This window comes from Perna viridis, chromosome 13 (genome assembly GCF_037379345.1).
Source record: "Perna viridis isolate PV_CMFRI_1.1 ecotype Kerala chromosome 13, ASM3737934v1, whole genome shotgun sequence".
Lineage (NCBI taxonomy): Eukaryota > Metazoa > Mollusca > Bivalvia > Mytilida > Mytilidae > Perna > Perna viridis.
Window position 1 is genome coordinate 4,034,365 of NC_142457.1, and position 26,735 is coordinate 4,061,099.

General features: G+C 32.9%; 1 protein-coding gene across 14 annotated transcripts in view; it reads right to left on the minus strand.

The window, feature by feature from the left end:
* Nucleotides 1-3,338: 3,338 nt before the first annotated feature.
* The window catches only part of LOC148599296 (uncharacterized), a 128,849-nt gene continuing 105,452 nt past the window's right edge, over nucleotides 3,339-26,735 (minus strand). For 12 of the 14 annotated variants that reach the window (XM_088559651.1, XM_088559649.1, XM_088559653.1 and 9 more), the window contains 11 exons: nucleotides 22,435-22,525; nucleotides 19,480-19,569; nucleotides 17,295-17,465; nucleotides 16,496-16,615; nucleotides 16,045-16,152; nucleotides 15,389-15,643; nucleotides 11,064-14,018; nucleotides 8,957-9,064; nucleotides 7,593-8,561; nucleotides 6,025-6,139; nucleotides 3,339-5,553 (listed from right to left, as the gene is read on the minus strand). In XM_088559651.1, coding sequence (XP_088415777.1) covers nucleotides 4,784-5,553; nucleotides 6,025-6,139; nucleotides 7,593-8,561; nucleotides 8,957-9,064; nucleotides 11,064-14,018; nucleotides 15,389-15,643; nucleotides 16,045-16,152; nucleotides 16,496-16,615; nucleotides 17,295-17,465; nucleotides 19,480-19,569; nucleotides 22,435-22,525 — 5,752 coding nt within the window. In that variant the 3' untranslated portion in view covers nucleotides 3,339-4,783. The remainder of the gene's footprint in view (nucleotides 5,554-6,024; nucleotides 6,140-7,592; nucleotides 8,562-8,956; nucleotides 9,065-11,063; nucleotides 14,019-15,388; nucleotides 15,644-16,044; nucleotides 16,153-16,495; nucleotides 16,616-17,294; nucleotides 17,466-19,479; nucleotides 19,570-22,434; nucleotides 22,526-26,735) is intronic. The other 2 variants (XM_088559657.1, XM_088559662.1) reach the window with 1 other exon arrangement.

The window sequence follows — 26,735 nt, forward strand, 5'->3', positions numbered from 1 at the left end:
ATAAATGTGAAAAAAATAGCAAAACTATACAGCTAATTGTAAACAAACTCCCAAAATAGTCTTGTTTGTTAATCTTATTCGTAGTATTAACTTGAAGTTTAAGTATCTCGAAATTCTTGGTGTAATAGAGTAAGGAATTCTATAAAATCAAAATTATTATAATTCTAGGAAAGGGAGGTAACAAAAATATATATTCAGTCAGCTACCTGTAGTATAATCCGTAGTATGTGAGTCAGGACTGGGGTTTTGAGACGAAGGGCCAAAATGGTTCCTGCTTCCATGTACATTTGATTTGCAGTTCGTAAGTAAGATCTTTTGAGATATGCGGAGTAACCAGAGAAAGAATGTTACCATACTATTTTATTGTAATCGGTTGAATGATTTTTTTTTATGTGTCAGAAATTCACTTCTTAAGCTTCAGTTCCAACCCTTCGATGGTAAATGAAACCCTTTAATACATTTGTTTCTGTTTTTGAAAGAAGTTTAAGCACGGATGGTTTAACAAAATCTGCCTGCAAAGTGTTTAGATGAAAATTTTAATTTTGATGAGGTCCGAGTTGCATAATATCTAAAATGACCTTTTCTGAGTATTTTCTTTTGAAAGTTGCTGAAGTTCCATGTTGGTCTTTTTGTAACTTGAATTTAATATGTGGATATGGTTTTAATATTGTGACTTTTTTTGGTTTCAGGAATAATATCATTTGTTTTTCATGAGTTAGCCCTACTTTAAAATTTAATTCCAAATCAATTTTTTCTGTTCAGTAATAAGTTGCAATGCAAGTAAGCAAACATTTAAATATATGTTTTCTAGTGTTAAGTTAAATAATTGGGTAACAATGGAAAATATTAAAAATATATATATATAAATATATCAGGACTAGAACCAGACACTTTGAAAAGGAGGGGTGACAGCCAAGGTTGCTCAGAAAAGGGGGGGGGTTGCTAGGATATTATTTGCCATTTTTTTGGGTCAATTTTACACAAGAAAATGATTTTTTTCAATAAAACCCTGCACCCTCTCTAGGTCTGCAACATGATATTCTGAAGGAACTATTTAGTTTTGCATTATGGGAATGTTGAAATGTGCATGGCTGTCCCCCCCACCCCGTCATTTCATGTTTCAAATGATGGATTTTCATATCTACAAATTAATTTCCTGTAGGTTTTAATAGTACATTATTATTATTTTTTTTATCTTGAACCTGAAGTACCTTCCACACAAAGTTCAAGACTTTCTGATACTTGCAGCTATGATTTACATCATTGTTCTTTTTATTTTCACTCTTTTATTGTTCATATCTTCTGTACAATTTTCACTACTGGTTTTAACAATTTTGACTGGTGACAATTTTATGCAGCCCATTTGTGTTTAATTATATAGGAAATAAGGATCCTTAATAGAAGTGGGAGGTTAATTGTGCTATAAAATCTGGTCAACCCCCCCTTTTCATTTTGAAATGCTTGTAACCAAACAGAAAAGTGTGAAAAATAGTACATGTACCAGTCTAATTGAATTTCAACACAATAAATGGTTAATAACTTTTTTAAACCATGACAATTGATACCCGTCAATAAGTTCTATAGACAGGATTGCCCAAAGTTTGAAACTGAAAAATTATTACATTTACAGAAATTTAATATATGAGACAACTTGGTCCACATATGTAGATAGGCTGTCCCAAGTCTACTAGGACATAGGATGACACCAAACATAAGATTAGAATAAAAGCTTCACCCAACTCAGCATGATACGACCACAGTCAGTTAATCTCTGATCACTTGAGGCAAGTGTGCAGGAACACAATATTAGTTTTTGACACACTTAACATAGGGACTTACAGTTCATTATATACATATTAACTCATTTGGACACAATAGTGCACAATATTTTGAAATTCAATTTAAGTATAAAGGTCTGCTTCAGTGTACATTCATGGATCACTCTCGACCTCATTATCTCAAAAATAGTAAATTATAGGCTTAATTTGGTAAGCATATTTCTTAAAGCTGGAGTTTTTACATGGAATCCAATAAAAAAATAATTTCAAAATCGCACCAAAAATTAGTCCAATTTTTGGGGTGTGGTCCCCTTTTGGCCGCTTACAACTCGAAAACCGTAAGAAATATCTGAAATCTGATTGATAAAGGTGGGCAGGAATTTACACTGGGAATCTAATAAAAAAAATCTTCAAAATTGCACTTAAAAAGATGAAATTCTGGGGGGGGGGGGGGGTGGCCTCCTTTGGCCTCTTATAATTTGAAAAGTGTAAAAGATTCTGAAATCTGATTGAAAAATGCAGGCAGGACTTTAATGAAGAATTTAATAAAAAAATTTCAAAATCGGGCCAGAAGTAAATAAGCTATGGTCAAGAAATCAGAAAAAATTACTAGTTTCTGGCCCCCTATTTATACTTGGCTAAAGTCACAACCTTCCTTTTGTGGTATGGCACCCTGTAATACTATTTCAAATAGATTCATTCACTAATAGTCAGGTTATTGTCTGGACATCAGGAAAATGCATATTCCTGGCCCCTAATTTCTGAAAAGTTTTAGTCTTTATCCCAAAAATTATCAAAGTCTGACCATTTTGGTTTGGGATCTTGTGGAACAAGTTATAGTTATATAGTTAAATTCCATGCAATGCGTGTTTAAGACCCTTTTTTGACCCCTAATTCTTCAACAGTTGGGATCGTAACCCCCAAAATCAATACATGTACCAATTTTATAAAGATCAACTAAGTAATGCTCAAGTTATCGCACAAAAACTAAATGTCTATGGACGATGACAGCGCCATACCAATTTATGAATGCAATTTTTTTGGCGGTCATATAAAAACTGTGAGCAATTCTCATGGACTCAATACCTCCCCACTTCTCCATTTGATAACATATTTTAACTTCAAAATAGGTTTAGATCAAAATCTGAAATAGGAGGTGCACAATGGAAATATGTAATAGAGATTGAAAATTTCATTCAGTGGTGTAGGAGAAGCAAGGATAAGAGATTTGTCTCCCCTCTGTGTAATAGAAGGAAGGTAGAAAGTACAGAAACCTCTATCATTATATACTTCCCACACAAAATAGGGCTAAACAAGTGGCTAATCTATCAATAAGGACACTTTGTCTTCTCTAGCTTTTAACTAGACTCTCTTACAGGAATACATCTGTCTCATAAAATATACTTAAAATAGTAGTGTGAAAAATAAAACAAAAACATTTCTTTTCATCTAATTTTTTCTTCAAATTGCAATCATAATTTACATAATGTATAAATTAAGATACAGACTAGGTCCTCAAACAAAACATAATATAAATATGCATAATCATAGAACTGTATACGTATTAAATAAGTTTTATTGATTCAATCATGCTTAGTTTTCCTACCAGTAAGTTAACTTTAACTATTTCAATTGATTTAAATTAATACAAATTATACATTTCATGCTTAAGCACTTATCAACAAACTTTCTCTGATGTTGCAGATTTAGCTTTTTAAACAGCAATTTCATTCTGTCCAAATGGAAGACAAATTTAACACTATTGCTCAGAATAAAATACACCAAAATGTCTGTTTGTCTGTAAACAAAATTTTTAACACACTGAATATAAAACTGACTTATGAACTAAAACCTGTGCTTTGTGGATATATAAAAATGGTATCAAAACTGATGTAAAATTCTATAAAAATAGGAGTATATAAAACATTCTATAACCTCATAAGAATCTAAGATGAATTAAGTACAATCAAGCAAAAGTTACTTCCCTTTTACAAGTAGGATCTAAAGGTTTGACAGGCCATGCTGTTTTGAGCACACCAGTTATAAAATTTCTCTGACAAGAAAACAGTCATCTGATTGACTTTTCATCTAGAGTGTAAGTTCAACAGGATCTGTAATAACCCATTAACATATCCACAGTTTCAATATAATTTTTATCCAAATGGCTAATATCTGCTGTCAATCCATTTCAATACATATATATGTACATACATAAGAATCCTCTAAAAGTACAATATAATAGATATGTTTTGAATAACACCATATATACTTCCTTCTTTAATCTTTTAAATTTAAACTTTTTTTGTTGCAATATTTTTATCATATGAAACATTTTCCTTTTTTTGCTTATTAAAATATCCCCTGAATGACCTAAAATTCTTTATACATCCTTCTATGTTACATAGTCCCTGTATACACTTCTTTATATATTTACCCTAATTTGCATAGGTCTTATACATATGCATGTTTTTTTCTTTAAGAACACAATGAATATTCATGTGATATGGCAGACATTTACATATTTTCATGGCACATGATGCTAATGTGAATTTTTCTTTGGTATTTTTTTGGCATATACGTTCCGTACATTTTTATATGAAAAAAATGTGTTAATCTCTTGAGAATATTTACACGAACTTGTGCAGAGATTGACGTAATGATGTTTTTTGACAGATACAAAAAAAGATCCCATTTAAAAACAGTACTATTCAAAGTACTTTCAATTATAAAAAATTAATTCTACAATTTTTGTAGTACTTTGTAATAAAAAAGTAGCACTTAACACAAAACTTTCAAACATTTGTGTCTACCTTTGTGTTTGGTTGAAATCCCGAAGACATGATTAAAATATTTAAAAAAAAATTTAGAAAAGTATTATGATTCAAACTCTAAAATGTAACCACATACATAATTTTAAATGCTTCTTGCCAAAAATAATATAATTTTCTCTCTACTGACAACTGTTACACACCAAAACAAAGAAAGACTTTCAAATTTTAACAATACTACAGTTTATCCACAATTTTGCTATTCATTTTCAGTACAGAAGCGTGGTCATTTGATGAGGGATGAAAATATTTCAGACTTCCAGCTTTACCGTTTTCCTGAATGTTTTTGGCACTTAATTGTTTAGTTGTCTTATGCTCAACACTTGAACTCCTTGCAAACTTTGGAATCTTAGATTTTTCCTTGTCTTTCGGAGTCTCTTTGTCTTTACCCTTCACTTTCTTAGGAAGCTTACTGTCTTTATCTTTAACAGTGTCTGAAGATTTTGAAAGTTTGCTTCTCGAAAAGTTGAAAAATTTCTTCTCTGGTTTCGAAATTTTACTCTTGGTATTGTCAGTCCCTTTTACATCCTGAGGTTTTTGGGTACTTTGAGAATTTCCCTGCATTTCCTGAGATTTCTGTACACTGGGAGAATTTCCTTGTACTTCCTGTTTCACTTTCACAACAGGTTTAAAGTGAATTTCTGGTCCCTTTTTCTTAGCTTCATTCAGATTTGCATTTGGCTGCATCTGTGATTGGCTAGACAATTTGTTTTGAGATCCATGAGACATAGCACTGCATGGATTAGCTGATTCATTAAGAGAATTTTGTAAAGGTGCATTTGATTGGCCCAACATCAAACTGGTTGCCTGTTCAAGTGGATCAACAGGTACTTCATTAAGAAAATCAAATGCAGCAACAGCTTCTTGTTCTGGTTCCCCATACCGGGTAAAGAACTGAGACAGGTCTACAGCAGATCTCACTGCAGTCTGTTTTACTACAGCTTTCTCTGCAAAATAAAATACTACATTTAAGGAAATTGAAAAAAATAGTGCCATTAAAACTGGTGGTAATACACACATAAAATGCTGTCCAGCTGTCACATGACATATATCAACAAATTCACTGATTTCCAAACAAGATAATGGAAAAATTTCTTACTACATTGTTAAAAAGGGAAGCAGCACCTTTTCAAAGGATGTTCTCTTATTGTAGTAATTTTTGCCATTAAAGATTGTTCAAAATTCTACTAAGGTTCCTGACATGGAAATTTCCAAAGGACACATTTGGTTATGAAATAATTCTGATAGAAAAAATATTGTCCATTGCGAATTTCTAATATTTTACTTCTTCTGGAAGAAAATAATGTCATCCATGAACTGTTGTATGAAGAAAAATTTGTTGTAACTTTAATTTTCAGGGAGCTTATCTAAAAGAAAACATATCTTTTGCAAGTAATTATAAGAAATTAAGTACTTACCTGCACCACCAATGAGACGAGAACACATCACATGATCAACCCCAATGTTATCGTCGAGACTGTCCATACTTGCACCGCTCAAATGTACCATAGCATCCAACATGGCTGCCCTTGCCTAGAAACAGAAAATAAACATTCCTATATAAACAATAATGTCTTTCAGGTCTCCGTAACAACTGTCATTCAATAAATGTCCAGTGATGTCATGTTCAAATTAGGGTTGCTAGCTACTTGTACCAATTAATAGCTAGGTTTCTAAAAGAGTAAAAATTCATACAGGAATAACTAAGTCATGAAAGTTCTAAAATATAAATGCCCATATCTACATAGTGAGAGTATTCTGACACAACCAGAAAATGCACTCATTCAGCAATTGCACAAAAATGTCTGAAGTAAGGGAAATCCACAGCCTTGGGAAAATTCATATACATGTTAGATATGTCCCAAAATTACTTCAATCCAAAGTCAGTCTACAAGTGTTAATGAACTCTACATGTAAATTTAATGCCTTGGAGTCATCCAAGCTAGAAACAAACATAGCCATCTGGGGCAAGTTCAATTCTCAAACATAAAATCTCAATATTCTGAAAAAAAAATATTGTTGAAATATAAACTTATTACATATGATCAATGAACCCCATTCAATTTTCATCTTTAACCAAAAAGATACAAATCACATATTTTGGTGCTTAATATTGCTTGGTATTGTATTTTATAATGTTAAGACTGCAAGTGAAATATGATCAAAATCACCATGATTTTAATGCATTCAAAATGTACACATTTTAAAATGTAAATTTAATAACAATCTCTTGCTCACAGCAAAACATTATAATACATAAGCCAATTTTGGAACAATTTTATTTCTTAAATCTGAATAAAATTTTCACCTTGTTTTAAGTACTTTAACCAGAATTTAACTTGAACAATTTATCTAGCAGTAGATAACTGAACTTTTCACATTCAATTACAACTCATTCACATCTGAATGGTAAGTTATTCTGAAGGCTATTTTTTAAAAAATGCATTTGCTAGTCATAGTACCATTTAAAATAAAAAAAAAACCCCACAATACCCTCAATATAATCTGATTTTAAGTTTTCTTTTCTCCGACATTTTTGTATTGTTTGTCATTGAATATCACCAGCATTATTAACACAAACCTGACACTGAATTAATAATTCTTATCAATGCGCTATTTTGATAAACATCTCCGTGGTGAATCCAAAGATTTTGAAAAGGTTGGGGTTGGATTCCTGGCTATTACATGCTAATTTTTGCCAAAATCTTGTTTTCATAAAATTAATAAAATTTTCAAACAAAAGGGGATTCCAACCCACAGAACCTCCCTCTGGACCTGCCACTGCATCCATCATTGATGACATAAAAAGTTTTTTTTTCATCTCCTTGTAATGTTCATCAATTTTAGTTATATTTGACCTATGGAGATGCAAACGCTATAATAACTAGGATGACTGTAAATCATCTATAATCACATTTTAAGAATATAAAAAATATTTTGGATTTTCATTTTTTTTTCTAACTACGCAATATTAAGTAATCCTTACCTGTGGATCAAGAACTCTGTTATTCTCAGTTCTCTCTCTTGGTTCTCTGATCAATTCCTTTCTGTGATGGCTAGGCTGTGATGGTAAATGGCCTTCGCTATGGTGTTTAGGATGACCATGACCTTCAACTCTTCTCAGACCTCTCTGTCTGCTGTAGCTGTCACATGGTACTGGCATATTTCTATCTAGATTGGCTTGAGAGCTCTGAGCAGAGGGAGGAACTCCATTTAATTCAGGGTGTCTTTGAGTTTCATCCTCTTCCTTGATAGGAGGCTGAAACTGGTGATCAGTGACATTTTCTGAGGCAAAATTTCCATAAAATTCAAATTCATCATTACATGACGTGTCATCTGCATACTCATTTATCCATTCTGCACATGCTCCAGTGTCAGAAAATGGTGAGGCCCCCATGATAAGCTCACCTCCACAGGGGGTCAAGTAAAACTCATCATCCTCGATCCACTGGTAACCATCACCATGGAAATCAGAGTTAGGAGACACAAACATGTGTGAATGGTCTTCATTAGATTCCTCATCAGAATCACAACTGTCCACACCATTAAATGTCTGCTGTAAGGCTGTCACAGTTTTTGAAAGACTTTGAAGCTGTTTAGAAATTTGTTCAAACTCCTCTGAGTTCTTTGCCTTTGTGCAATTTGCACATTTTGAAGGATCTTTACAACCAGTACACTTTGTCTCCTCAGTCTGAACTTGTTCAGATTCTCCCTCATTACTTCCTGAGAACAGACTTCGATTTGATCCTACCATACAGAGACTGTAGTAATCGCTACGGAACTTGGACGGTTGTTCTATCATTGGACTAGATTCCTTACTGGATTGTCTTCCCCTTTCATCACCTCTCTCTTCTTGAAACAAAAAATCCTCCTTGTTACCATGGAAATCAGAAGAGAGAGGGTCATCAGGGAAGTCACTCCTTTGTTTTCCACGGATAGGCTGGTTGAACTTAGACTGAAAAAAGAGGAAGTTGAAATCATACTTTCACTTCGGTATGTCATAAAAGGCAATACAATAAGGCCAATATAAAAAAATTACTAGATTCTCATTCTGAAAAAAAAGGAAAAATAAAAAATAAATTCTTCCCCCACCCAAATTTTTCAGGAAAGTTGGATGAGAATCTAGGATTTTGTTTATTATTGCCTAATCACAGTGTTGTATTCTGTCTTTTCTAGCAGTGAATGATCAAGTATTAATGTTTCATGACCTCTTTAGGTTTTCGAGTTAAATTTTATCACAATTTATCTTATAGTTCAAAAAGATTCATACTCACAAGAGAATAAGTAGACAGACAGATTCAAATTAAACATACATCCCAGAAATGAAAGTCAAGTGCCCACATTACTAACCTCAAATGATTGTTCTAGAAAGTTCTGCCTCTGTTTTTTAGCCAGTAGTTGGGCAAAGCTATAATTATGTAGGTCATCATCTGATTCACTGTCTACTGAACGGGCAAGCTGGAGCAGAAAAAAAAAGGTCAGAAATTGTCTCTCAAAAAATTTTATATTGTAAACACAAAACATGAAAAATAATGAACTACTCTTATCACCAAGCAACATTGATATCATAAAACAATGGACCGATTCAGAAACTTTATTGCATTCTGGGATTATTAATGTATATGCCTGACTGGTCGAGAGGTATTAGGAGTATGTTGTGACAACTAAACATAGTTTAATATAGCCAGAAGTTGAATTTCTGAATTGGGCCAAAAATGACAATCATTAAGGCAATGCTAATGTTCTTCATATTTTTATATAAATGCTCTAGATACAAGTAAAATTTGTTCCTTGTATTTTATAATTTAATGTGCACTTAAAGGTCAGATAACCAATTTTTGTAATGCTCATAAGTATTATACCTCAGTATAATCATTAGCTTTTTCACAGTAGTTATACTTCTATTGTCACTTAAGGAGGTAGACCTAAGGTAAGGGACAAAACTCTTGAAATCAAAGATATGTTTGTATCGTATTCAATTTCACCAAAGCCTTTCAAGTGTTCATTTGAAACAGAATGAAATCAATCTACGTTACTTTGATGCTTACATGTGATTGATGTCAAATGCTGAATACAAACATGATAATGACTTGTAAGAGTTGTGTCCCTTACCCTAGGTCTACCTCATTAAAAAAATTCAAAATAATTTCATTCCATTGCTTTAGTAATGGTTTCATGATCCAGAAAAAAGTATAAACAAGAGGCTCCCAGGTGCCTGAATTGCTCACCTGGTTGAATTTTGCCTTTCAAGGGCAATAAATTAAACAAGTTGTCCAACAATTTTGACTCAAGAAAACTTTGATAGGACTTATCATAAGGATCATTTCAGTCAATCAAAGTCTAAATCTATCATAGTTTTCAAGACATTGGCTGAAAACTGTAAAAAAAAACAACCTGTCATTTTCCCCTGTCAAGGGCAATAACTCTTAAGCCTGAAGACTTTTGTAGCCCTAAAAATAAGGATCATTTCAGCAGTTGAAAGAATTTGGCTAAACCTAACCGTTTTGGAGATATATGCGAAAAACTACTGTCTGACCCCTATGTTCTATTTTTAGTAACGGTGGCCATGTTTTTTGACGGATCAAAAATCCGACATCCATTCTATGCAGGATACCCCAAGGAACATTCATACCAAGTTTGGTTCCAATTGGTCAAGTAGTGTCAGAGAAGATATTTGAAAGAAATAACATTAAAAAAAGCAAAAAAACAAAAAAAGGGCAATAACTACAACGTGGCTGCACAAATTAAAATGAAAATTTGACTTCAAATAGATCTCATCATGCTAAACACTTTTACTCGGTCAGGATTGGGCTTAACCTAACCATTTTGGAGATTTATGCGAAAAACTATTGTCTGACCCCTATGTTCTATTCTTAGTAACGGTGGCCATGTTTTTTGATGGATCAAAAATCCCCATAACAGTTCTATGCAGATACCCCAAGGAACATTCATACCAAGTTTGGTTCCAATTGGTCAAATAGTTTCAGAGGAGAAGAGTTGTTAACGACAACGATGGACAACAATGGATGGCAATAGCTCACATGGCCTTTAGCAAGGTGAGCTAAAAAGGGGGAAAAAGGTAATTTCTGACTCCTTAAAATTCCATTTAGACTTTTTTTTTATTATTGAATTTAATACAATGAAACCTGGTTAAACTGAACCCTAAATAAACCAATAACCTTTTGAAATCCTGTCATATCAGTTTCGAAGTATATTGAACCTGAGTAAACTAAATGATTTCTACAGCCCAAAGGTAAGTTTGCTTTAGACAGGTTTACTGAGTAAACCAAATGATTTCCACAGCCCAAAGGCAGGTTTGCTTTACACAGGTTTACTGAATAAACCAAACGATTTCTACAGCCCAAAGGCAGGTTTGCTCTAGACAGGTTTAACTGTTTTACAAATAACATATTTGTGGCTTTTCTGACCTAGAACATTATTTCGGTGTTTGACATACCTGCTTCAGAATATGTTCCTTAACTATATCCTGGACTCGATCATTGACAGAAATCTCATTAATCAGTGAATGATGACAGCTACGTCTCAGTGTAGGGGCCAGTCTCATGTTTGTTATCATCTCAGTTCTTGTATTCAGTGCAGAAAGGGATACTGATCTTTCTAGAGGGCGCCCAGATCGATGTTTGGTTATGTCTTCAAAAGAATCTCGCCTCATGATTTTGTCCAAGTCAGAATCTGATAAAAAGCGGCAAAGTCCAGATGTTGAAGACCAATAAAATTTCTTAACAGTAGTTTCAAATTTCTGCAGTTTTGTAATATGTGCTAATTTAGCAGCTTGTGGTCGCATTGGAAAATCAAGTAATTTCTCATTGGAAGCTCCAGACATTTCACCATAATCCTCTCTCTCTTCTGGAATATCAGACAGAAAATTCTCCTCACTAAGGTTCAACATGTGATAAATAGAGTTTCTATCTGCAGTCATGTGGCTTCTTGATGCTGTATGGTCAGTTATGTGATTTCTTGAAGAAGTGACATGATCACTCGAAAGTGTCACATGATCTAGGCTTGAGACAAAATGGCCTTGTTCATCCCTTTGGGTTATATTACTATGGTGACTTTCATACATAAACTGGTCACATGTAACAGCTTGAGCTTGTTCTCTACATTTATCAACTTGTTCAGAGTTAAGTCCCCTACCATATTTCTCTTCTTCTTGTACAGAGACATTCAACATGACATCCTCCCCCAGGGACCGACGGTTCACATTATGAGATGGACTTTCCTTATGTCCAAGTTTACTATCAACTGAGTAAGATTTTCGCAAAGGAAAAGGTTTTAGATGGTCGTTAGCCTGTTCACATTGAGCCTCAAACATTTGTCTCATTGCCTTGACCCTCCCTAGAGAACCATTTCCTATGCTTCTATCATGAACTTGAGGAACAGTCCTTTTTGGTGAAGTATTTGGCTGTGAATGTGCCACTGATCCTGTATCAATCACAGAGTTATTACAAGGAATGAACTTTTGACTAGTCTCCTGAGCAACTGTTATATCATTCCTGATTTGTAAGTCACATCTTAATATTGTATCCCTCTTCAATGAAGAATCACTAAATTTTTCCATCATTTCTGGCTGAATATCACTAGACATTGTAGAATATCCATCATCTTTACTCCCTGACCTTTCAACCTTTTCATTTTTCACACTCTCGAAGCTTGAGTCAGACGACATGTACTTATGAGTCTGGGTTACATTTGCATCACTGGGTACTATCACAGTTGGAATAGGTACAGAAGACACTGAGTCAGTACTCTCAAAAACACCAGTTTTAAACTCATGTGGTCTTAGTACTCCAAGGTCATGACCCTGAGTTTTGATACGTAACCCTGGAGACTGAACCCCCATGATGATACCAGGGGAACGTCTTCCAGCCACTGGGGGCTTTTTTGGAACTGGTGGAGGAGGCTTCCTGTTTGGCTGAGTTCCATGATGAGAATTTTCATTATTTTTCACTACAATTACCTCCCTATAAATATTTTGCTCATTTGGAGGCATGAAACTTTTCTCTCCACCAGTTGGAGTTGATTCTTGTGATGATTTCATCTGAACCTTTTCTGACTGAGAACCAGACATACTGTTTGTCTCACTACTTCCTGACTGGTTCCTTGTCTTGTATTTCAGCTGGTACTGTCGAGATAAGTGGGGCATATAGTTTTCATCACTGTCAGTACTGCTCAAACTTGATGAACTGTATGCATGTTGCATATTACTCTTGTCCTTTGAACATATTACTAAAGAAGAAGGCCTATTTACTTTTGATTTGAGAGAGTGTGGTAGAGAGCCTCTCCTACGATGAGGACGAGGACTTTTTATTTTGTTTTTCTGTTCACTATGTTCAGTGTCTTTCACAATGTCAGGTTTTCCTCTGAGACTTGAGAACATTGATTTATCTTTCTTCTTTTTACACTTATCTTTCTTTTTGTCATCCTTATGAAATTGCGGAGTTTCAAAAAATGCGAATTTTTCAGTGGTGAAATTAGCATCAAGAAGCGTATCAGTGTCATAATCATCATCCAGAATCTCATTCACGGAAGCTGTGGAGCCGTTACTGACTCCAGACACCGGACGATTAATATCACTATCTTCATCACTATAATCATAAAAGTACTGGCCATTAGGAATGGAAGGAACTCTACTTGTACCAGTATTGATTGGAGTAACCTCCCTTTGCTTATGTTCCATCTCAGTCTGGATACGAGTTTGATTCTGTTTCGATGATAGAGCTCCCTGAGTTTTTGTAGAGGTCACTGTTTTAGGCACTCGTGAGTTTAATGATACAACACCTGAGTTTCTCTTTCCTGAGTCGATTTCAGTCTTTTTCTGTGGAAGTTTACTCTGTGAAGGTTGAGGTAGAGATGACTGAGATTTACTTGTCTTTTTCATTGGAATATTTGAAGAACTTGATGATTTTTGTAACTTAGGATTAATCTTGCTTGTAGATTTACTTAATTCTGATCTGACTGGCTTAGAACCAGGTTTGGTCTGGCTGACATGTAACATACTTTTGTTAATATGTTCAGGTTGTGACAAACTCCTCTTTTTAGTGCTCGATTCAGATTGGTTATGAACAACATTGTCTATCTGACCTTGAGCAACATTGGACGAACTTGAACTCTGAGATATTACACCAGGTTGTACAAGTCTACTTTTTGACATTGCAGCATTCGTTGAATTTGATCTAAAAGTTCGTAATTTACTCGCTGTATTTAATGAAGACGTAGAATTGCTTCGTTGTTTTGTCCTTTCAATAGAACGCTCTGATATGCTCACATGTTTCATTTTTGGACTAGAATTAGTAGCAGGGAATTCTGTTTCTATTTTTGTCCTACATTGTACATTGTCACAGTTTGCTCCACATTTAGAATTACACTTGCTGCTTTTGGGGTCCTCAAAGGCCTACAAAGGATGATAAACAGGTAAAATACAAGTAAAAACCATTTGACTGTAACTTCAGAAATCTTATTTATTAGCAACGTTTTCATTTTTTCTTTGTTCCTTCTGCTTGATATTTTCAATATTAGGCAACTGCCATGATACTAAAAATATATGCAATTTCAAATTACAATGTTATGTCAAATTGTCACAGATAAACAGAATTACATTATTTATAAAAATCTTGATAGGACTAACATCTTGCTACATTTGGCTAACTGTGATACTTTTTGTCAAAACTTAAAAAGTGCCATTATTATGTGTAAATTTTTAAGGAATAATTTCTTGTTTCACTAAATTAATTTTTTACCACAAGACTTGCGATAAGAAATAGGTGTTTATTTAGAAACTACTTTGATTTACTGATACATGTATATAGCATGTATAACGATGCTGGTGTTGAAACCAATTTCTTTTTTCAGTATTTTTTTTAATATATTATTATAAATGATATAATTCTTAAATATTTTTTTCGAAGAACACAATATAAGTAATGGTTAATCATGAACTTAAACTGTATATTTTTTTCACAGAAACCCCCTAAAAAAAGACAGCACAAAAACTGCATGGCTTTCGGTAATATGTAACGGTTTAATGACAAATAATTTAATTCGTTTTGTAACAAGCCTTCTGATTGGTTGGTTCCTATTGTGCAACATGGTTTATTTTGTATAAAACAACTTTGTACTGTAACTTAATTAATGTCAATTGGTCCTTAGTCCATAATGCAAATAATCATCAACTAAATACATTTTTGTTATTGAAGGATCAAATCTTAATTTGGACTGGAATCAATTAGAAATTTATTCATATTTTTGCCTTTAATTTTTTACCAAGTCATGCGTACAAACCAATTTTCAGCTAATTTAGGCTTGTCCATCAAAAAGAAAAAAACAAGCCTTAAGAATATTTTTAAAATTTGAATTTTTTACCATAAGACTTGCTATTACAAATATAACAGTGAAATATCCAATGTACACATAATATTAAAAGTATATTTAATATTCTACTATTACGTGCTACCACAGCCATGGTAAAAAAGTGATAAACGCATGACCAAAATTTCACCCAACTCACACGCTGGGTCAATTAAAAAATATGAAGAAACTAGTCCTATTAGAATTGAAATAAATCACAGAAACTTCATTAAGTCATTTCCTCATTGTTTTACCATGGGCTGGTCATTTATGTCATTAATTAACCCCTCACTATCACTTGGGGTGAAATAATGTGACATAAATGGCTAGCTTGTGGTAAAACAATGACAAAAGGATTTATTGATTTATTTCTTTAAGTATTTAGTAACATCACAGTAGTATTGAAGTAAAACATACGTTATCACTGTGCAGAGAGTCATTGCTCGTAGACAGGTGACCACTAACACCAACAGAAAGTTGAGAAGAATCTGTGCTGGCAGATGGATGGTAACCCATAGCAACAGGATGTGGAGAGGTATTGGTAGAAGCAGTAAGTTGGTAACCATTAGCAACAGGGTGCAGAGGAGAGGTGTTAACAGTGCTATGGTGATTAAGTGGTAAATCAGGTTGGGTTACGTCTATGTTACAATGCGCCACCGTGGCAGAGATGTGCTGGAAGACGGGAACAAATGATGGATACATGAATAGAAGGATGGAAATGGGTAAAAATGAGAACAAATAATGGAAGGATTAGAAATATCTTGTAATTTGAGTTGAATATGAAAAATATAAACAGAAAATCAAGAAAATTAGATGGATATTATTTATAGTTTTGGCTATTAATGAAAACACTACAGTAAAAATAAATACACCCAGTCTCTATATTTGTCTGATATTTTTTTTCTCATAAATTTGGTCATTGCTATTTAATAAATAATTATTCAACAAAATATCAAACCATGTCATTTTTTTTATTGTGTTGTTCATAGGAATTGGCAGTTGAAGTCAGTGAAAAGTTTATGCGGAAGGGAAATACAAGTTCAGAAAATTGTACAGGGGGTGGTATAACATACCATAGCCTCTATAGATACAGATGATGCTGGAAGACTACATACACTGTTGTAATAACCTGAGCTCTCACATAATGTACTTGTAGACACTGTCTGACTGGCTGGAAGAGTCTGCAATAAATATTTTGAATAATATCATAACTGTAATTCACAGCATTGAATAAAGTAAAGAGAGGATAAGTAGAAACGAAAGAGCTTCATGATCTTAAAAAGACTGAGAAAACTTGTACAGCACCATAGAAATCCTTTTTTCATCAGTGCAGATCAAAATAACTACAGTTTAGATTTCAAAAAGAATGATCTAAAGGTTAAGGTCATCCCTTAGACATACAGTTTGTTCGTATTCATAGGATTGAAATCTATTCTGTTTGATAAACTTTTAAAAATACAGACAACCTATTTTATGTGCTATATATTACAAAGGAAAACCTTGAAAAGAAAACAAGTTATATACCTGTAACAGAGTATCTGATGAGTATTTGACTTTCTGTTGAAACATGTGATTCAATTCTTTGTTCTGATGTTCTAGATCTTGAACTCTTGTTTGCAGTTGTAAACATTCTTCCCTGAGTGTCTGGAATAAAAAAATAAACATTGCATGACAGAAAATAGATATCATTCAACATTTCTTTACAAAAATCAGTTGTGCATTCTACAGACACTAGAAGAAATCCATCTTCGTTGATATATGAAAAAAAGATTGAAAAAAGAATACTCCCATTGTTCATTTGATAACTTGACTTTTTTTTAACAAAAGTGCCTTGTTTTAATACTAATAATGACAGCATGTTGGTTTTATAGATTTTTTTCAAGGAATAAGGGTTTAAGTGTAACATACCTCATTTATAGATATATTTAATTTGTTTCATTCATGAATTTTTATTCTGATATGTTTCACATGGCAAAATCCATTTTTTCTAAACTGGGTCCATTATCTAATTTACACTGTGGAGATTTGAAGTTGTATACAGTGTATTATAAGAAACGAATTTGCTGCCTTTCATAACATCATTTTTGTTCTTTGAATCTTCCATTAGATCATAACTTTCATTGATTCAGCTTCTTTGTAATAATAAGACCATTTGAATTTAATTGTGACTCTTTGAATGATTCCAGCAAAAATTTTGAATTCAGCAATTCTTTTTATGTATTAACCTTAAAAGTTTATTAATATTCAATCATATCATTGATGGTTATGTTAAGTTTGTTTGCAGGTAAGAAAGTCAGTTGTTTTGAAAGGCTAAAATTCCTACCTTCTGGGCCAGCAGTGCTTGAACCACCTGGTTGGCAATTTCATCCAGACATTTTTCATACTGTTGCCTCTGTTGCTCATTTTCTAACACCAATGATGAGTTTTCTGCTTCCAGAACCTTCAGTCTCTCCAGTAACAACTGAGTTCTCTCTTGGTCTGTACCACTACTCATCTGTAATACAAAATATGCAAATGAGAAATATTTAATGCAAACTATGCAAATTAGACAATAGAAAAATATCAAAACAAAATGAACTGTTATATATTTACCCCATAGACATTGATTTCTAGGAAAAATCCCTCTATGAACTGACTACTAGATAAGTAAAAAAAATATCATGATTTGATAAAAAAAAAAAGAAAAAAAAAAGAACAACTTTACTTTTGAAAATGATAGCCTTTGATATTTCTTTACAATTTCAGTTCAACATTGAGCATGTTAGAACTTGAAATAAAATCATCAAGAAAAATCATTTAACAGAACACAAAAAGCTAATCAAGAAAATGCCACAATCACTCAAAAAACTAATTTGAAAGTCAACCCTTAACATTAACAACAAATAAAATACATAAAAAATTAAAATCAAATCACTGAGCAGAAAGAAGTCCATACTTCGATTAAACAGCTAATTAAGCTGAAGATGTTATTGAAATATTTTCACCAATTTCATCTTTATGCATGAAGAGTCAGTATGTTTTTTTTACCTTTTAAGCAGTAATTATATCGCAATACTTGAAGCTTCATTTCTCCAGAAAATTTGTCAAAACTCTAATAAGTTCTCTCAGTATCACACTTATATAAAAAGTTCTCAATAAGTACAAAAATATCTCGTACATCGTAACACTAACATAGATTTAAACAACTGCAACTTGTTAGGAAATCAGCAAAAAATGGCAAAAATCATATTTATCCATAACACTATTATGAATTTAAACAACTGCTAACTATTTATCCATCAGCAAAACATTTGATGCAAAGGGGACAACTTAACGTGAAAATAACTCAAGCTGACACAAATTTGTTTGAAGAAGGCAAAAATATGTTAATCAATAAAAACGTTTATACAAATTAGGTTTTGAATTTCTATAGATTTCACACATGTTACTTCAGCGGACAATTTTCTCTGATTCTCTCCAATTTCTTTTGCCACAAAGCAAGGATTGTGTATCGGCCAGGTGTCATTACCATAAACTTAACTTGAGTGTTTGAATCAAACTATCCCTCAAGGGTAAAAGTTTCATCAAGATATTTATCTTTATTTAAATTTAAACACAGACTTTATTTTTATACAATGATCTATTTTACAGTAATTTTCTTATTAAAGGTAGCAATTTTCTTTACCAATAAATCACAACTTTCTTTTTAACAGTAGAGTTTTTATCTCATTGGTTATTCATTCATGATTTAAGAAGATGCCTAAGGACGGACTACATTAACATGTTGCCTCCTATAAACCAACATCTCTGTGATAGATTCAGTTAAGGGGTGTTCTAAGGGTCACTTTTGTCTTCTATTGCAAATTTTGTGTAAATAATGGCCTGGAACCTTGCTTTTATAAATTTATGGATAAGAAATTCCTTTTGTTAAATTTCTGGCATTGACATGCCCCATTTTAAAATTAGACTTCTGGATCCTCCTGTGTTTGTCATACAGATGCAAATCAAGTTTTTTATTAATTTATGAAAATTACAGAGGACATTACAGTCATATACATCTACGATTTAGGCTTTTATTCTAGTTTCTACTCTTGAGGTCTCAAGCAGCATTCAACAATATATGATTGGCATAAATCAATCCAAAATTAAAGAGTAGCTTTTAACCATAGAGGAAAATCCTTTGATGTGACCATCAAGTCCAATCTTGTGTTGATTCAGTAGTAAAATGGTGAATTATGAGATTATTTACAGACCACAGTAATCATCAGCAAAGGTTGACCTTTCCAACAACTAATTTAAATCTTAAACATGCAAAATTTCAAGTTTTTAGCACCAAATCATGTTGATTTAAAAAGCAAACAGAAGCACTCTGCAGCTATATATATGTTTTTATGATATGGAAAAGAGAATTATTGTACAGTGCTACAACATGAACCAATATTCAGCATAACATCTTTAAAAGCCTCTCCGATTGTATTTATACATTAATACATTATTAAACAAAGTAATAATCATCTTCAATGTCTCACCTGTTGCTCAAACTTTTTGACATCATTTAACAGCATGATATTCTCTCTCTCTAGACTACTGATATGAGTGTTGCACTTCTGTATGTTGTTCTGAAGAGAGAAAAAAAGAAGATATTTGACAAATGAAATGAACAGGCTAAAACATAAAAGAGCTTTATTCTATGATTACAAACACAAAAAGGGGGTGGAGGGTATATGAAAAAAATAGTTCTGAAGGGGAGATAATTCTATCGCTGTTGTTTCAAGTATATTACATCAATGTTTTTTTTCCTATATACACACAGACATACATGATTCCAAACAGAATAACCTTGACTCCCTAAATACAGCTATATAGCCTTACAAGGCAATGAACTATGGTAAAGTTTTAATCAGAAATATGATAGATATTGTACAGTGTATTGTTTCAGACGAAATGAGTTTAATAATCTCAACTAATGCTATTACAGTCAATGAACTTCTCCTTCAACTTGTTAGCTAAAAAATTAGACTGTTTATCACTATGTATCCATGGCAATTGATGGCCCCAAGGCTGAAGTTCCTTCATTTTGGGGAAAGGTGATAACATCTTTAACGTGTTTTCTGAGTAACTTGGGCAAAAAATTAATTCTAAAATGGGCAAAACATCAACTTGAGCCTCAAAAGACACAAGGTTGACACACTGTCAAGACAGAAAACCTATCTGACTACCACCATGTTGAAGTAGCATACAAATTTCAAAACTGTAAATGTATTAATTTTTGCATTGCTAAGTTTCGCGAATTCTATCAAGTGAACATATTCGCAGGTATCAATTTTCGTGGTTTATAAAAATGTTAAAAAAATCAATTTCGCAGATTTTTTTCTTGTTTACAGTATCCTAAAATTACAAATACATTAAATTAAAACATCTCCACTGAGTAATGAAATTGTTGTATCCATTTTATGTCTTTGTGGAGAGGTAGAACCTAAAGCCTACTGTCCAGCTAGAATCACTAGGCTTTGTGAGAAAACCAAAAATACTTAAGGAAACACCTATAGATCATGTCTATAACTCATAATAATGGATGACCAAAGGCTGTTAAAGTTATTCTGAATATTTAGTGTTCTTTCCAGACACTTATCTCAAAACCACCCATATACTCATGCCATAGATCAGTAAACCCTCCATTAACTCACACCAAGGAACTGTAAACCTCAATCTACTACTCTTTCAGTAAGCTAAACAGGACCAAATGAGCCCTCAGGGATTCATGAAGTTGGGCATTTAAACCTTACTGAAAACTGTGCGTACAGAGCAGTTAACCCTAATCTAGTAATACCATCAACAAAGACATATAGCAGAACATCTCCACAGAGGCTGAAGATAGGATGAAAATATGATGTTCCAATATAAACACATCATTAACTGCTTCATAAATACATATCCACCTAAAAACCATGCAGAGCGTGAAAAGGCAATGCATCAAGTGATTTGAGAACCAATAAAAGCACATGTATGTAGCAGTGAAAAAAAATGGAATGGTTACATAGCAATCTATAGTAATAAAACAGGTGGGAATTTTTTTTTAAATATAATTAACAGAACTGTTTTGACTGATCTGGATACCCTACAGAAGACCATATGTAGGAGTCTTGATACTCCAACAGTAATTAGTTATTTCACTTCTATCAACATCTTAGATACAAATGTTATTGTTTTGTCCTATTCTCCATTTTTTGGGGGTGCTTTACAGTTGAAATTTTTGCATGACTCTTAGGTAGACAGGTATTAATCTGTCCACATCATAATGCTATGACAAAGTCATAATTCACATACAGTCCTAACTTTATATATAGAAAATATAGCCATGACAGAGTCTATTTCACTTAAAACTTAGAGTTTTATAAGGTAGAGATGGGCTTAAATAGCATAATTATGATCTTCCATATTAGATATTGGCATGTTTTAATGCAACAGTTGATGGAAAGGCTGTCAGTATATTTTATCACTAATTAGACTTTGATGGGCTGTGCAGTAACAACATAAATAATCACTAAAAAATTAAAATGGTTTTAAGTGACTAAATCAATATGATGAACCCTCAAATTGCTTTTTTCTTTCATTTTTTAATTAATGAGTAGCAACAAATGGTAAACCCGGTACAAGAAAGTAATACCAGAAGTAACTATACTAGATCACTGCCCAAGAGCTTTCCTCAAAAATGAAATTGATTAGTGTGAGCATATGTACAATGTATCACATGTAAAAAAATAAGATTCTGATCTATAAGGTAATTAAAGTCATTTTGAATCTCAAACAGTATATCCAATACTTCTTTCCTTTAAAATTTAGCAAAAATGTTTACATGAGTTTAAATTTCTCTGAAAAATTAGCCATAAGTTACATAAAGTACCATTATTTGTATGGCAAAGTTCCACAAAAAAGAATTTGATATAGAATAGCATCTAAAATCTCTTACAAGGTATACCACATCTATATAAAGCCACATACAATCAATCCATCCATTGGGAGTCAAATAATCGTGATAAGAATTGGACAGATGGACAATGTGATTCCAAAATACCAGTGGAGATGTGACAAAATACTATGCCTAACTGGAAGAAAGAAAATCATCCAATATAATGGTGTTCATGTTGGTTGTTGATGAGGATTAAGCGTTGGCAATGACCTACATAAGTACATTCTCTGTCAAAACACTAATGGCTCAAAATCTTTCTGTTGGAAGTGACATATTTCTGACATGTTTCAGAAGTGACATATGCAGTTAGGATGTGATTGTTTAATACAGAAGTCTCCCATCAAAACATCAGCCATGTAACAAAATAACAGTGCATTACCAATAAAGTTAGATGTGATTTAAGTACAGGTAGCCCCAGCCATCATAGGTAAGGCCTAAAATCATTATATAATTTTATTATCATTAGCCAGTGACAAGAACTCTCAATAACAAAGAAACAATGATCCTTTCTGACCTCATACTGCATAGATAAGCTGGTCTTCTCCTGTTTCAGTTGGTCTATCTTGGACTTGAACTGCATCATCTGGGATACAGCTTGCTCCATTCTAAAATCAAGAGAAATATTGCTATCAATACATATTATGTTTTATACATGTTGTAAATATAAAGAAACCTGAGTCCAGTTTGAAGATAATTCCATGATATTCCTGGAAGTAAGATACTAGTATTCAGTGCTTGAAACAACTTTATTTTTATAAATGGGATTTTAGAAATTTAAACAAGTTATCTTTGAAGTGTATAACTCATAAATTGTTGTACTAATTGTAGAATCTCTTTAAAACATCCAAATAACTGAATTTTATTTTTGAGGCATTCATTAGTCCTGACTGCTGCATATCTAAATACAAGACCTTACCTAAGCTGGGGAAAATGTGCCATGAGAAACAGATAAAAATGCCCATGCTTATAAAAACAGTTCTACATGTATTAAAGGTTTGTATGTACTGGGTACAATTGTGTTATTGGGTCTTTTAATACGATCTTTGTCACAGTAACTTTCACAGATCTGATTCTAAATTGATATAAACCTGCTCCTTTCATCATTAAATGCTAGTTTGATACTGAGATAAGATATAGAAAACAAGTCTTAATGATAGTATTGCATGTTAAAATGTGACTAAACATTGGCTCTAGCCCTTGAGCACACAAAATATCCATAAATGGACAAGTTTACATTATGCTTTTAGGAAGTATCATTTCTGATTATTTATCGTATTTTAGGGCAATAAGCTGTAATGGCAATTTTCTGTAATTTGTCGGTATAAATGAGATATTTGATGAAGGTAGAAAACACGCTATAAACCTGATTTCCTTTCCTTACAAACTACAGATGGCTTCTTCAAAAGAAATTCTGTTTCTGTGAAAGTAAAATCAGCAATTCCAATCTGAGAGGGTGATTGGAAATAGGTTTGTGATAGTATCGGTAAATTGAAAATACGACTAAATTAGTTTGATACGATTTGTAATGGTTACTGAATTAGAAACATTAGCAACCTTGGCCTACAGTAGATATAATATAAAGCTCAATAGTCATCATTGGTGAAATATGATTATAACTGATTACATGTAATACAAAAATGATGTTACATTGCCCCCTTCTCTGAAAAAATTTATGTCCTCAATAATGGAATAAACTGGTAAAACATATCTTTTATGACCACAATGGTTAATTTCATTATATTTCTAACACACAAAAGGTCATAGCAGATAAACAGCATGGAAATTCCAATCACTGTATACTAAAATAATTAATATTTAGGATATTGGACTTTCCAGAGAGAATAAGTGATATTATCAAGGACACTTAAGAGCAAAATATGAAATATTTTCTAAAACTCTTGTCAATTAGAAGAAATTTGATAAATGGTGGTAGATATCATTGTTACATCTCTAAAACAACTTTTAGTCAATGTGGAAATTATTAACTAATTAGAAAGCATTCACTTTATATTGAAGGAGTTAATCTAACCATAATATGATTAAGCTCATACATATTTTAATCATTTTTTAAATATGGGCTCCTTTAGTTTGGTTACATTTTAGTGACTTAAATTTCATTAGTATATCCTCCACATTTTATAAGGGATTTCCCATATTAAAATGTGAAGGCCAAGGCCAAGGCCATTAGCTGTCATTCACAGAGTTTTATATTTCCTTTAATGGACTTAAATCTATGAATGAAAGAGCAAAAGTACTGACAAAGTACAGTTCTAAACATTATTTGGTAAAAAGTAAGACCGATGAGCTTTAGAAATGCAGGTGTCTCTTTTCAAATGAGGCAAGTCTTTAATCCTAGAAATTCTTTTTCGTAAGATAGTTATAATGGTCCTGATTTTATTTGGTCTAAAGCTGTATCTATATTTGATATACAGTATTACAGTTGAAAAAAGTTGTCAAGTCAGATGTAAAGGCTCTGATGGACCAAAAATACTGAAGGTATATTACTTCTTGATTACAGTATAGCTTTAAAAACCAGTCAGGTGTTTTTGAAGTCTAAATGGAAGTCACAACAATTCAAAGTCACAGAGTATGGGCAGTAGAATGTCTGAGTAATGTGATACAGACCATTTAATGTCAGGGTTATGTGATACGGACCAAGGTATGTCAGGGTTATGTGATACGGACCAAGGAATGTGAGGGTTATGTGATACGGACCAAGGAATGTCAGGGTTTAGTAACATGGACCATGAATGCCAGGGTTTAGTAATATGGACCAATGAATGTCAGGGGTTTGTGATATGGACCAATAAATGTCAGGGTTGTGTGATATAGATCATTGAATGTCAGGGTTGTGTGATACGGACCAATGAATGCCAGGGTTTTGTAATATGGACCAATGAATGCCAGGGTTTTGTAATATGGACCAATCAATGTCAGGTCTTTGTGATATGGACCAATAAATGCCAGGGTTGTGATATAGATCATTGAATGTCAGGGTTTTCTGATACCGACCAATGAATGTCAGGGTTGTGTGATATGGACCAATGAATGTCAGGGTTGTGTGATATGGACCAAGGAATGCCAGAGTTGTCCAATATGGAGCAATGAATGCCAGGTTATGTGATATGGACCAATGAATATCAGGGTTGTGTGATATGGATCAATGAATGCCAAGGTTGTGTGATATGGTGCAATGAATGCCAGGATTGTCCAATATGGAGCAATGAATGCCAGGGTTATGTGATATTGACCAATGACTGCCAGGGTTATATGATATAGACCAATGAATGCCAGGTTATGTGATACTGACCAATGAATGCCAGAGTTGTCTAATAGGAAGCAATGAATGCCAGGGTTATTAGATATGTTTTATCAGACATCACTCATCATCAATACCATATTAATCATAAACTAATCTATTACCATTCTCACCAGAATGCCAGTGAAAAATACATTTATTGTCAAAAAATAATCACTTTTTAAAGAAAAATGGACATTTTTTACAGAAAGTATTGATCATTTTATTAAGTCCCTTTGTTTTTCTCGCCATTCTGGAGCCATGAAAACATAAATCATTGATATATTGAGATGGTTATTATTTTCCAGATACTTTTTTTTATATTGTCATGCTGTAAAAAATGTTTGGAATGGGCTTCATATTACTTCATCAAATACAAGAAGTTTTGGGTTACTGTGTTAACCTTATAAAAAGACTTTGCGACAGATAGAAATTTTCTGATAAAGTCTAAACATATGTCAGCTCCCAACTTTGATGTCTACTCGAAATCCATTTATTTTTTAAAAGATTTTGGGACAAATTAAAAAATTGATCTACAAAATGTATACTGGCCTTACATCAATACCTACTCAAAACTCATCTAGCTTTTAACATATGCCAGCTAACTGGTCATTTTCTACTTTCATTTCACAGCCCGTTACCAGATTGATATCAAACATCTGGGAATCATAGAAGCTATAAATATATTAGTTTCTATTTTTATCAGTTAAAGAAGCTGTTGAAAAATATCTCAATGATTTGTCTGATTTGTTAAGTGCAAGAGAAATGGGTTTATTTTATAATGTAAAATTTCATGTTGATAGTAATATATTTTTTTGTTTTTCAAGGAATGCATGAAACTGAATGACTATATGAAATCTGTAAGTACCAGTCCATATAAAATTCAAACACTGCCTATGGGAAAGCGATTCATGGTGTAGAAAAACCCATGGAAAAAACGATGCTTTTTCACTGTACTTATGTTATATTTTTTTGTGACAATAGTCCTTTCTGTATCTAGATCTGTACTTAATACAATCTTAATACAATTGTACTTACAATCAGTTCAAAACTATTATCTGAATATAATAGCATTAAAACCTATGATTTTTCAACACTGTATACTTCTATTCCCCATACTCAATTAAAATCCCGACTTAAAAACATTATACATCGTTGTTTTTCCAAAAAAGATGGTACACCTAGATACAAATATATAGTTCTTGGTAGAGATTCCTCATACTTTGTAAGAAATAATTCCAAATCATCTTCCAAATATACAGAGGAAGATGTTTACAAAATGCTGGAATTTTTAATCAACAACATATTTGTCCAGTGTGGTGGACATGTTTTTCAACAAACGGTCGGCATTCCAATGGGAACAAATTGTGCTCCTTTACTTGCTGACCTATTCCTCTACTCTTATGAGGCTGACTTTATAGCTGATCTGATCAGAAAGAAAGAATATCGTTTGGCTAGATCCTTCAATCTCAGTTTCCGCTATATAGATGACATATTATCTTTAAACAATCCTAATT